This window comes from Necator americanus, chromosome III (genome assembly GCF_031761385.1).
Source record: "Necator americanus strain Aroian chromosome III, whole genome shotgun sequence".
Lineage (NCBI taxonomy): Eukaryota > Metazoa > Nematoda > Chromadorea > Rhabditida > Ancylostomatidae > Necator > Necator americanus.
Window position 1 is genome coordinate 34,321,069 of NC_087373.1, and position 12,928 is coordinate 34,333,996.

Consider the following 12,928-nt stretch of genomic DNA (forward strand, 5'->3'; position numbering starts at 1 on the left):
CGATCGTGCAGGAAGCGGAACCTCTAACCTCTAACTACAATGCTGGTATATATATATATATATATATATATATATATATATATATATATATATCACCTTCGGTGATCGCTACTATTTCCGTGAGCTATAAGTGGATTAGGGCGGTGAAAGACACTGTTTAGACCAGGAGTACTTGCCATATTTGTTAAAGCGCCCTCGTACCGCCCGTAGATGAGCGCGCATGTGTGTCATCGCCCCCGCAGCAGTGGCTTAGCTTCGACTCAAAAAAAGTTAAATTTACCCGTCTCATTTACAATTCAGAATCACGAGTTAAGCTTTCTGCAGAACCTATGGTGTTTCTATGAATTGGTAATTACTGACCAGACTCCGCCAAGGCGATCGATAATCATCTATTGGTGGTGGTGCGATTGCGTGACGAGATCGTTTCCGTGAACTCTGCGGGGACCCTCAGAGACATTTAATTGGACGAACATCCGACCTACGGGCAATAATGTGGAATCTTCTGGAGCACCGTAGGAGTCGACCGTTGCGTAAGCGGTTGCGCTCGAATCGGCGCGGTGGATACCATCGCGAAGGAGGGACCATTGCAAACTACAGCAATGAAAGGTGATAGAAGGGGTCTTCACTCGACCTTAAGCGCTACGCTTGGAGCGTAACCGTCTACGCAATTGTACCGTGCTTGATGTCGTTTTGACCCGACTGCACACACTTTCGCTGCAAATTGCTGCTAATGACGTGTGAGCTGTGGTCGGAACCAGTTCCTTGAAAAGTTACTAAGATAATATTATTAAGCAAAAGTTATTGGACAAATCTGTTAGTTGTAAATTAGTTCTAACGCAAAGTTTTCCTCCAACCAAATTGAATCTCAAGAAACAGAGTTGAAATATTATTTTCAGAGGGAAAAAATTGCTAAAACGTCATATTTATTAGAGCGAATAACCTACAGTCTTATAGGAACCATTGGTTGCAGTAGAAAAAAACTAAAAATTCATATTACAAGCAAAAAGAAAATGTAAGTGAAGTGAAACTGCGTGCATATACAAAATATTGGTATCCAGTGTTACATGGTGGATTGCACTATATCGGAAGACGAGAAAGGGATGCGATGAAAAAAGAAATGCTGTAAACGCAACTAAACACTGAACCCCATTACACAATCAGGGAAAACTTTCTAAAAAGCACAAGTCGGGCAGTAAATGGTCTACTTTCAACTTTATAAAAAAAAATAAATGTTCACATTAAAGATCAAATGACAGGAATTTGGCGAATGAACCAGTTCCCGAGAAATAAATGAAAACGCATTCTTCTTCTATAACTTCCTTTACATTTTCTGCGACGTGTCCTGCCCACTGCGGATTACATTCCTGGAATAGTAACGAATTATGCAGCTTGAGTCGCATAGATTCTACTTTTTTCGAGATCCAGTAGCTCGTTTGGAGGATTCAGTTCTTCGTTCGGCTAGAAGAATCAGGTTGTGTGCAAATAATGAATGCGTTATCGAAATTTCAACAATTTTCGTTACCCTCCTCGAGTGTACTGTAATGAAAGAAGAGTTAGAAGAAGAAAACTCACATTTGTCGACTGTTTTTGCGAATTCCATAATTTCTTATATGCGTATGTGGTTCCGGTCTTGTACGAATGAATATTGATCACTTCTCTGAAAATGATTCTGACAAATAGAACTGGAACAACCAAGTAAGAAAGTAACGCTAACACAATTAGATTATGATAAACCAGTCTGAACGTCCGGCTAAAGCCGGACCTCAGACTTCCTATGGTGTTCGCTTCGCTCCCCTTCACTAATCAACGAAAATTAACAGCAGTGGCATTTTCTGTGAAATTGGACTTGTGTATCTCCAACAATCATTCTTCCTTTTTTATATTACAACTAAAAGCGAAAGATTTCATAGTCTTCTTTCTCAACGCGTCAGTTCTACATTTGGAGAACATTCGAACTCCAGCTTCAAACACTTCATACCATATATTCTAGACAAAGTTTAAAAGTATCACGCGAAATATGGGTTTTCCTTCTGTTTTCCCCAAACAGTTATCAAAGAAGGATGTTTTAGCATAAAATGACGTGAAAGATATCTTCCTACCGATAAAGATAACGTTCCACGTCAGATCACATAAACATCTTGCTACTATTTAAGCAGCCGCTTGCTTGCGGGTTTCCACTTTTTGAGAACGGAATGCTACCAACTTGATGCGAACGAAGAAGGAAATAGACAAGCGGAGGAGTCGTAAAGGTGAAAAGCAAAGCGCCCAGTCACAACGGCTATGAAACGGTTGCGACCATCTATCTTTTGCATCTTGCACACGAAGTTATTGCGCACCATTTCGACGCCGGTGGACCCGTCGCATCCCGAGTTATAGTTATCTGGCGCCAGCGCGCTAACCAGACGCCGGTGGACCCGTCTTACATCATTTTATAGCTTTCTGGCGCAGGCACACCAATCCGACGCCGGTGGACCCGTCGCACCCCGTTTTATAGCTATCTGGCGCCAGCGCGCCAACCCGACCTGTTTTTGCGAATTCCATAATTTCTTATATGCGTATGTGGTTCCGGTCTTGTACGAGTGAATATTGATCACTTCTCTGGAAATGCTTCTGACAAATAGAACTGGAACAACCAAGTAAGAAAGTGGCCTTAACGCAATTAGATTATGACAAATAGCTCATAGAATCTAGGAGAAGATTCTTCGTATTTCAACATTTTGCCCTCAACTTTTGATCTTCTAGCGATCCGTACTTTTATTCTTGAGAGAGAAAGAGAAAGAGAAAGAGAGAAATGAAGAGAGGAGGATAGATAGAGGTATGAGAGAGTTAGAACCCGTGGCGAGAAGCTATTTGGGGTGACACTCAACACTGCTCTAATCGAACTGCACCGCCTTTGAGCGCAGCAATCGTTCGTGGAGCGCAAAAACCGTTCTTGACCCTTGACGAGGGCGCGGCTCAAATATGAGGTGCGCTTTCTTGGTTGCTTGAGACAGCGCAGCTCAACGTTGGGCAGGCAAAAACATTTCTTCTTATTTTTTTGGAAGGAACAAGGAAATTTAAGCGTTATATTGCAGATCACACTTTCTTTGCATTCTTTGAGAACATTTGATGCAAAAATGACTTTCTCATCTGCGACATAGTTTGACAAGCTTGATCTCATATTTGTGCCTCTTACAAAGGATGTATTGTCTCAATACGGGTCTGCCTCAAAACGACACCAATGATTTTTCCTTCCGACTTGTGAACTTTCTCATAACTTGCAATGAACAGTTCTAAGAAAAGTCTTGATCTTGTGAACCTTGTCGCCATAGAACTGATTATTATCAGGATAGTGACGAGAATTGAGTAACTGCTCAAATCGAGCTCTTTGCATTACCTTCGTAGCAATGAAATGCCCAATAATGGCAGCCCTGGAACTCCAGTAGTCTTTCAGCTTTCACTACTTCCATTTGTGTACATATTTCGATAGTTTTTTTTTATCCCAACAGCGTATGTGGCGTGAAATTTAGGATACTTTGCTTGGTCTGCTTATTCGTTTCTCCAACAAACAGTGACATCATCTCCTCGTTCAAATAGAACTGATAAAAGTTGATTGGTTCGTGATAGTTACAGTTACATATGGACCAAATTGTTGAGAATATTTATAACCTTCATGAGTTTCTGTGTCGCTTCTCCATTCGTCTTCACCCTCGTTATCTGACATCGACAACGTCCTTCTGAATCAAACTCCTTATCCGCAGACAACTCTAATGCGTCACTAACTGAAGATAGTGTCAATTTCTGTAGCTTCCATTATGCTTTTATTAGATTCAGTTTAATACTGTCATCAATTATTTCAATTTATTTTATTCTTCAAATTTATCAATTTTAATCTTTCGCGACTATTTTACAAATTACTAAATCATCCCTTGCTTTACTGTCCGCGTGGCTTATCCCTGCCTATTCTCATTTAACTCTTTTCTCGTTGCTGGATTTTCTATTGTTTATTTGTATTCATTCCTTGCCTCTTACTCTGGGCACGCCTTTGAGCGTAATAAATAAATAAATAAATAAATAAAATGTCTAACTCAAGTTCGTTCATTTTTGGCTCTTACGACTCCGATGTTTACGTGAATAAAATGAATGAAAGTGAAAAAAAAAACTCTTGTAACAAAGCGATCTGCAACAAATACAAATTAAATCATGTTAAAATGTAAGAATTCAAACACAATAAAAAAGGTAAACGTAAGTCAACGTTGCGTTGCGTACGTCTTAAAACGCGCTTATCCGCGTGCCAGACAAGCAAAAACGTGCGCTGTCCTCAATGGGTTAACTGTCAAATGCGGATTGTGGAGAAGCCGTCTCTCACGCCATTTCCGGTTGTTTTTCTTCGTTTGGTGTACGACATGATATGATTAGCTTTTCACTTTCAGTAAGTCTGTTTGGATAGTTTGGTGAAGTTAAAGCATCAGTAGTTCCAGCTCTATCTTTTTTTCCTCTTAGTAGCTTTAGCCTACATGTTATGGATCCTCGAAGCTTTGTGCTTAGGTTTTGGGAGCCGCTATTCACCTCCAGTGATGAACTGTCGATCGATGACTTATCGCCTTCTCGAATGGGAAAGGCATATGACAGTTAAAGGTATCACCCCACGAGTCTGACGTGGTATGGCTTTTCGTTTGGGTATACCTATATCGAAGTGTCGTAGATTATTTATACGGGGGTGGTTCCGTTCATCTCTCCCTGCATCACTGTGAACAGGCGGCTTCGGAATGCGGTTCCTTACGAAGTCCTCTATTGCAACGCGCCACCCTTGCGCCCCGCCGCCGCCTGCGATTCGTCGGAAATCCATTCGGACGCTCCGATAGGCAATTCATCCTATTCGACGAATCGCACTTGGGGCGCAAGGGTGGCGCTCTACAATAGAGGACGTCGTAAGGAACCGCATTCCGAAGCCGCCTGTTCACAGTGATGCAGGGAGAGATGAGCGGAACAACCTCTGCGTACATAATCTACAACCCAGCATAGGTATACTCCAATGAAAATCCTTACCATGCCAGATTTGTGGGATGATGCCTTTAAGAAAGATTTTTGGGCTCAAAGGTACAAAAGTTCGATTAGAGCAGTGTTGAGTGTTACCCCAACTACGTTTCCGCCACGGGTTCTAACTCTCTTTCTCCTTCTCTCTCAAGAATAAAATTACGAATCGCAAGAGGATCAAAAGTTAAGGGCAAAATGTTGAAGTACAAAGAATATTCTTCCAAGTTCTATGGACTATTTGTCATAATCTAATTGTGTCCGCGCTACTTTCTTACTTGGTTGTTCCAGTTTTCTTTGTGGAAAGCAATTCCAGAGAACTGATCAATATTCATTCCTACGTTTCACGGGAAACTATTTTTTCGCCAGAATCTAACACTATGAATTTGTGATGTAGTCCAACGGAGAACGCTTTGGCTGCCACGTGGTATCTCAGGCTCAGACTTGGTTAATTAAACTTTATCTATGTTTACCAAATCGTTACAAATATAAGGCACGAAGAAGGTTAAAGCTGAATATTTAAGGTCAGAAATGAATGTTACAATAACAAAAAGGGCGAGTAAGCGAAGATCGAATACAAAAAGGTAACTGCAACTTAAATGAAACAAGTAACGCATAATATATGAGTAATTTATTGATGCAAAGAAAATCAATCAAGCAGAATATGCGCACTTCAGACGAATATGATCGGAGACAAAGAACTTCGACTCCGCGCAAGTCACCATCTAACTGATTTCTGCCCACATGGGTCATCCATACATGCGAAGCGATGCAGCTGTGTTGCTGCTGCGTCTTTTATCTGAGCGATGATTTGTACTAGCACTTAGCACGTGTTAAAGAGTCTGATTCATGTTTGAAATTTGCAGCAGAAGTCAGTTACCGTAATCCTCATTTACTGTCTATCACCTTCGTGATAGAATCCAATGCTAAATTTCACCAAAGGATTAAAGTCTGAAACTTAAGAGTGCCACGTTTTTAAGGAACTTCCCCAGGAATCAAATAATCATGGGTCAGATCTCAAACTAAGGAAGAAGAACGTCAATAAAGAGGTGTGAATGTGCCGAATAAACAATAAACAACATCCAGAAAATCTTCTAGTGGGACTCTATGTGTGATTGCGGGATTCTCTCAAGCATCCTCATATGAACATATTATTTCGTTGCTGGAAGCACGTATGGGAATAGACCACGCCTATAAATTAAATTTCTACGCCGCAATCATCAAAAATGTCCCTCTCGTATGGTACTTGTTGGCCGAGTCAAAGAGAAATGATGCTCCAATGCCAACGCTTTCATCCCTCTTCGTTTCGCATCATATTTTCGCAGGGATGGGGAGTACGCGTAACTTCCGTGTTTTCGTTGAATGTCGCGTTTATCTGATTAGTTAGTCGTGAATTCGTTTTTGTTGGATTGCACGGGTACTGTTGACTTTATTTTTAATTTTAGAATGGGTGACGACTTTTTCGACATATTAAACCTACCGACAACGGCTGTCCGACGAATGTTGCGGTTCCTAAGGTACAATTTTGTAGTTTTAGATTATAAATGTGTTTTCTTCCTTTCTTTCTTCTGCTAAAGAATTTCTATTGTTAGCTATTGTTATATAGGGCTTCTATCTCTCTATGTCAATGCCTCCACTTGTGCTTTTCCACTGATATTTTCTCTGTCGTGGGGAAATCCGTCTTTTTACAGATATCCTGACTTGCGTAACGTTGCCAAGGCAATTCCATCGTTCTCCCCATTATGCGACGATGAATATCGTAAAGTGGATAGAGAACTTCTGTCTCGGCGTGACTTCAAATGGTAAAACAGTTCTAGATATTTTTTATTTTTGTTTCGATGTTTATATGCGTATGTTTTTCCTACAAACATCAAAAGATGTATGTTTTCTATGAGAAGACGTTCATCTAGGCGTCGAATGGGAATAACACTAATAATAACACTGATAGGTTATGTAAGAACTTGAAAATTCAAGTATAGGAAGTGAGAATTGGCGGGAAAGGTATGTTTTTCAGGAGAGGAAAAAGTGGAGCCTTCCCCAGTTTGCCTGAGAAAAAAATGAAAGTTTTTTTTTTTCCGCAGTGTTTGAAAAAAGTGGAGATTAAGGGTTTTCAGCTCCATTTGTTCCCACTAATCGTCCAGCTTGTTCGCTACCCACTGGTTTTCATCTACTTCCCTCAACTTGATCCTTCCTTGCTTGTGTCTCTGTGGCAATAAAAAGGTTTCTGAACCAGCGTACTATTTTTCGTCAATTTTAGCAATTACTTTTTTCTTTTATAAGTGGGCTCACTTTTGATTTTAAACCTATTTGACGAGACGACGTTCTTCTACCAGAAATTCCTTTAAGTTCCCCATTTCTCCAATAACAGCGCATTTTTGATTTACTACTCTTCTAATACATGGACGAAATAGATTTCATGAGTTCGATAATTACCCTATATATATATATATATATATATATATATATATATATATCATTATTATATGATATTATGACATTATTGCAGGACTCGGTTTGCCAGCAGTAATGATGAGGAAAGCATGGCTCCTCGTGGATTGCACAGTATGGCGTTCCACGAAAAAGAATGTGCAATGTACGCATTTGGTGGTGAAGCTCCGGATTGGAGGCTCCAAGGCGATACTTGTGGACCAGCATCTTTCAACGACCTCTGGAAGCTTGATATGGTAGGAGTTTGTTTTTCCTGCGGTATAGTAGACTCTCCACCTGCTTATCTTTCACTTTTCCTCGAAATCCCATTTCTAGACGTCTTTAAAATGGTCTCGAGTCGTTGTTAAATCGTCTCCTTATCCACTTCCGAAATATTTGTGTTCAATGGTTGTCTATAAGGTAAAGAAATTTTATGCTTTCCGAAGTTTTACTTTGTCAGCACCTTCTTTGCTTTCCATGCTATGTTACCATTTTTATTTTTTAGGAGTTTTGATTCTTTTTTTTTTTAGGATGAATTGTTGATCTACGGTGGATGCCGACCTTTACCTCGGTATGGTAGTGCCATGCATCTGAACGAGATGCACGTATTTAATACTAAGAAGAGAGCCTATAGAATCGTAAGTGTTTATTTTAAAATAATTGAAATTCATTAAAGCTTTACTATCAAGTTTATTAATAGCGATTTATACTTTTCGATTAATTCGTTTTCGTAAAGTTCCTCAAGCACCAATGATGTTGCTAGTATGGGCGTTGGTTTTGCATCATATCTTTCAGAAATCCCTCGTGATCTATTAAATCATCCTTTTCGAATTTCTTATAGTGATCAAGTTAAGTTAAGTAATGAATTATTCCACTTGCCCAGATCTCCTACATAGAGCAAGTCCTCTGGTGACCTTTCTCCCGATTGTTATTCTTTGTTTTTTGAAGGAACGTTTCCTTTGTTTTCTTCCTTTTTTCATTTAAAGACGTCATTTTATGTTTCAGCTGGTCACGACCAATGACGGTCCAAATCTGGCTGGGCATGCTTCTTGTATGCATGGTGATCTTTTTATTGTTCACGGTGGGGTCGTATCTACCTGTGAAGTAAGCTATCGTGTGTCCGTTCTGGATATGGTGGCCAAGCGGTGGTTCAATGCTCCTTTGCCCGGTTTTCCATCGTGAGTTATGTTGTTTTGATTCTGATTTTAACGATGCCCTCGCGATAAGCTTGACTCCGCTTTTATCTTTGCACTAATCTTTATAATAAGCTTGTTGTATCAATGCCGAACGGCGCAACTAGTCCTTTACAGGGTTCTACATTATTTGGCTTCTTCGCCAATACCAAGGTGAGTATTGGTGATTGAGCATTGTTACTTACCTTTGTGAAACCTTTCTCCCTACATCTTTATTACTTTTTACATCTTTTCCCTTTAGTTTCATGGTAGGTTCTTCTTCACTTGTGGTTCTCAAGGAAGGCTGCCTTCTAGCGACGGGTGAAAATATGCGGGATGATTTGTGAGTTCTGCTTTCGCTTTATATTTAGATGCTTTATATTTAAATTTAATTTTTAAGTAAAAAAAAGTAATTGTTAATCCTCCTTATCGTATCACTTATTGTGCTTTTGTTATAGATTTATTATTGGTATTCTTCTTTCTTAATAGCAATTTTCTCTAGTAACATTTTTGGTTCTTCTTTCTTTCTTTTGTCACTAGGAATATTGCGTAATATGAAATTTGCACGGGGGCTAACTGAAACTAAGAGCTTTCACAATTCCTAATGAACTTGGTTTTGCGCATCATATCCAGATTTCTGTTTCTTTTTTCTTAACATATTTAGTTCATTTTGGTAACATGCGATTTCTCTCATTTTTTACTACTTAGGCCCCAGAACACCTCGATACTGTTTGTTTTCGATCCGAAAGATCCTGAAGGAGTCGAGTGGAAGTACAAACTAATACCTGTAAGTTTCACTTACTTCCATGCAACTTCGACTTTGATCCTGTTGTTTACCATTTAACACAAATCTTAGTTAAACGCTCAACTCTTAGGTTACCGCTTCAATTTTGATCTGATTTAAATTTTCGTGGACGATTATTACAAAATGATCTCCCATTTAGGGTATCGGTCGTTGGTGGCCTCCTGTCGGGTTGTCACCTCCACCATCGAATAAAAACTTTGGCGGAATAGCAGTTATGCGTTGCGATCGACTGATTCGATTGATATCATTGGGAATGCCACAAAAAGGAAGCAAGGTTGTTATGCGCTTATTTCTCTTCAAAGTTCTGCAGCAATCTTAGTTTCTCGCAGTTAACCTTCCTACTTTTTTTTTACGATCGTATTCGTAGACCTCTAACAATGGATTCTATGTGCAGTATTTTTATGACTCATGTTTATATGACACAACGATAGATGACTAATGATTTGTCAAAAAGTAGTTATGGCTGGACATTTTTGCGAAATTCCTTTGTGGGAGCTCTTAAGTTCCTTTTCCCGTACATTGCCGTTGAGTCACTTGTCTTCTTAGGATTCTCGGTGCAATATAACCTATAAATTTCTTTGTGGGAGCCCTTAAGTTCCTTTTTCCGTTCATTGCCGTTGAGTCACTTGTCTTCTTAGGATTCTCGGTGCAATATAACCTATGATGGGGTGCAGAAGCGTAGCACAAACTTTATCAAGTAAGTAATTTAACTTTTGTTCTCTTTCGTGGTTTTCTTTCTACAAATATTCCGTGTGATGGAGTTGTTTGCATAGCATTCCAGGAAGCGGTTTAATTCCTGTCTTGCTCATTGTTGAGTTTACTTTTTTCTCTTGTGGACCATTTTATTTCAAATTTTAAAGGCATGTCCGCGGTATTCTTGAAGCTGAGATGTCCAGGCGAGAACAAGTTCGACGATACTGCAGAGAAAACGATGAAGGAGAAGCAGAGAGAAGTGCAAAAGTGGGCAGTTTCTATTTACACACAATGTTGTCCTCAATTGAACTCTTCCTCTTAAGTTGTCTGAAGTGATTGAGAATGACGGTATCAAATGTACATTAGGTCAGTGTTATTTGTCGACTCTGGAGGCAGAAAACTGTAAAGGGTATGTGCTTTAATTGGTTTTAGTGTTCTTCTGTGAGAGAATTTTAGCATTTCATTTGCTCTCCTCTGTTTCAGAGCAAGGTTCGCCACAAAACCACGCACGATGGACTTAGTAACCATTGCAGTTGCGATAAATCCGCAAGCGGAATCTCAACGAGCTACACCTTTAGACGAAGTTGACGTTGCGGAGTTGAAACTTCGACTCAGAACAATGATTGCGCAACTTCGTCAGTAGTTTCACTATCCTCCGAGTTGTTCATCGCAATTTCCTTTTTCTTCTAGAAAATGGAGACTTTAGTGGTTTTCGTGATATTCTTTGATTTTTTTCTTTCTGCAAGTTGCTGTTTTTAGATATGAAGTATTATTCAACGCGACCTGATGTTCTCCTAAGCCCGAACTTGCCATCAAGAAATAGTAGTTTCCGAAGAATGGTTGCATTTACTGCCGATATTCCTATAGGAGAGGACTTCGATCCAGTACGCGACTTGAATCGAATAGAGTAAGTTCTGGAAAGTATTCGAAGTGTATATAATAATGAGTGCTACCTTGGCATTAGAAGTGCTCTACTTGTTGGTAAGAAGTGCAATACATTGTAATGATCGTGATTTAAATCTGTAATAAGGTTTATCTATTCCCATTAACACTGTCTCGAAGATGAGAAGCATATTAGAAGTACGAATTTCGTTGTGCTTTTCATTTTCGACTTTTCTTAGGTGGATACCGCAAACAGTACAGTATGGAGGGCCACCGGAGACCAGAAAATATTGTATTGTGGCAGCACGCGGCGAAGCAGTCGTCCATGGAGGAAGCGTCCACTTTGGTGATGGAATGGGTATGATGGGATACACGTATTTGATGTCGCCTGTAGCAACACAACCAACTATGGCCACTCCCATCACAAATACAAACACTTGTAACAGGTTCGACTTCAATGTACTGGTAATCCAGTAACTGTGAATTTTCAAGTGTATTTGGAAATTGCAGTCAAGATATTGCCTCCAAACTTTTGTCCACCGTTCAGTATATTGTAATCTTTAGTCTTCCTGCCTCTTATCCCTTTTCAAACTTCTATTGGATTTTACAGCCGTAATTGACTTTTTTCCACTTTTCAATGAATAATGTTCAGGGCGCAGCACTAACAGTTTTTCTGAAATTAGGACTTATGAAATTCCTTTAGAACGTAAGATGTTCCGTTGAGCGAAGAACGCAGCAAAATCAGGAGAACTTTTCCGTCACACTGTAAGTTTCCTTCTTGAATTGAAACCGGACCTACAAGAGTAGCTGTTAAACGGAAATGACGAGGAAGAACATTCTTAGTACTTGTTGGTTATTTCATGTTTTACGGAGCAATTTTACCACCAACGGTATGCATTTGTTTTTTAAGTGCATGTCGCTGATAATAAAACTGAATTAAATCCAAATGGAATGCCTTATACGTGTATTTTCTTGATCTCTTTCCATCCCCATTTCTTTTCGAAGAAGGATAGGTTGGCGGCAGAGCTCTATATACCGATTGATCCTCAAAATATGGCGCTCTTACCGATTCTTGTCAGTTATTGAGCGTAGATAGCGTAGTATCTCTTCAATGATACTTTTAGTGGGTTTCCTTTGTCCTCCACCATGGTTGTATGCATTACCATTAATTTTACAAAAAGTTGACAGTAGAGTTACCAGGATCATTTTTCGCCGGTTTTACACTGTCTCGCTCTTTTATCTGATGTGGCGTAGAACATAGATATGGAAGAGAAAGAGTTTTCTCAGAAGCTGCGGCTGTGTGCACCTCATCGTAACAAGTTTCACTTATAACTCTGGTTAAAATAGTCAAGTTGCCCTCGTAAGTACATTACCCCGTCATACTTGAAGCATCAGAAAACTTATTTCTTAGTCCGTTTATGACAGAATGCTAAGTGACAATTACCTGTACTTCTTATTAGAAAAACGTGCTTGTAAACTGCCACATAGTTCTGAAGGCATTGTGCTCACCCCGTAAATTTGCGCCCTACTAGTTTTTTTTTCTTTCAAATTACTCCCCGTGTTTCTCATGTTTTTCTGGGATTTTTCTGATGTTCTAGGATTTTTTCATCAGTAGATCTTACATTCTTAAGCCGGAATCAGTTTATACCAAATTTCAAGTATTGTATATGGGTGCAGTTTGGTAGATTTGGTCTCGTGAAAACTCATATGGTTCCCATATTTTTGTAAGTCTTCTAGTCATTGTATGAATCGGCAGTATTTCTATGCACAGCTGATTATTTGAGCTTGCTTAATTTTGAAATTTCGGGTTTTCGATGTGTATTTGTTGCAATGATCGTTCAACGATAAAGAATTAATCATTTATATTTCGTTATCAGCTCGGTTCTTTATCCTTGAATGTCGCCGCTTGGCTTTTGTTGTTGTTGTTTTTCTTAAC

The 12,928-nt window shown here is 39.4% G+C and overlaps 2 protein-coding genes across 4 annotated transcripts; one reads left to right on the forward strand and one right to left on the reverse strand.

Annotated features, from left to right (window-relative positions):
* Window positions 1-1,238: 1,238 nt before the first annotated feature.
* RB195_011887 (uncharacterized protein) lies at window positions 1,239-3,309 on the reverse strand (the record flags this gene model as incomplete). Of its 2 annotated transcripts, none has more annotated exons than XM_064193490.1 (3): window positions 1,239-1,364; window positions 1,573-1,657; window positions 3,176-3,309. In XM_064193490.1, 3 exons carry the CDS (start codon window positions 3,307-3,309, stop codon window positions 1,239-1,241), a joined length of 345 nt encoding a protein of 114 aa, XP_064051073.1. The 2 variants fall into 2 exon arrangements, with proteins under 2 accessions (XP_064051073.1, XP_064051074.1); XM_064193491.1 differs by lacking the exon at window positions 1,239-1,364 and adding an exon at window positions 1,381-1,458.
* A 3,150-nt stretch (window positions 3,310-6,459) lies between these two features.
* Window positions 6,460-11,702, forward strand: RB195_011888 (uncharacterized protein; the record flags this gene model as incomplete). 2 transcript variants are annotated; one of them, XM_064193492.1, is made up of 17 exons in its annotated part: window positions 6,460-6,530; window positions 6,705-6,815; window positions 7,520-7,697; window positions 7,777-7,860; window positions 7,971-8,078; window positions 8,446-8,618; window positions 8,751-8,786; window positions 8,875-8,955; window positions 9,321-9,399; window positions 9,557-9,691; window positions 10,056-10,114; window positions 10,278-10,377; window positions 10,434-10,519; window positions 10,594-10,745; window positions 10,870-11,017; window positions 11,232-11,438; window positions 11,696-11,702. In XM_064193492.1, the coding sequence occupies 17 exons, from the start codon at window positions 6,460-6,462 to the stop codon at window positions 11,700-11,702; spliced, it is 1,815 nt and encodes a 604-aa protein (XP_064051075.1). The 2 variants fall into 2 exon arrangements, with proteins under 2 accessions (XP_064051075.1, XP_013294541.2); XM_013439087.2 differs by lacking the exon at window positions 11,696-11,702 and having other exon boundaries at window positions 11,232-11,469.
* Between the last annotated feature and the right edge of the window lie 1,226 nt (window positions 11,703-12,928).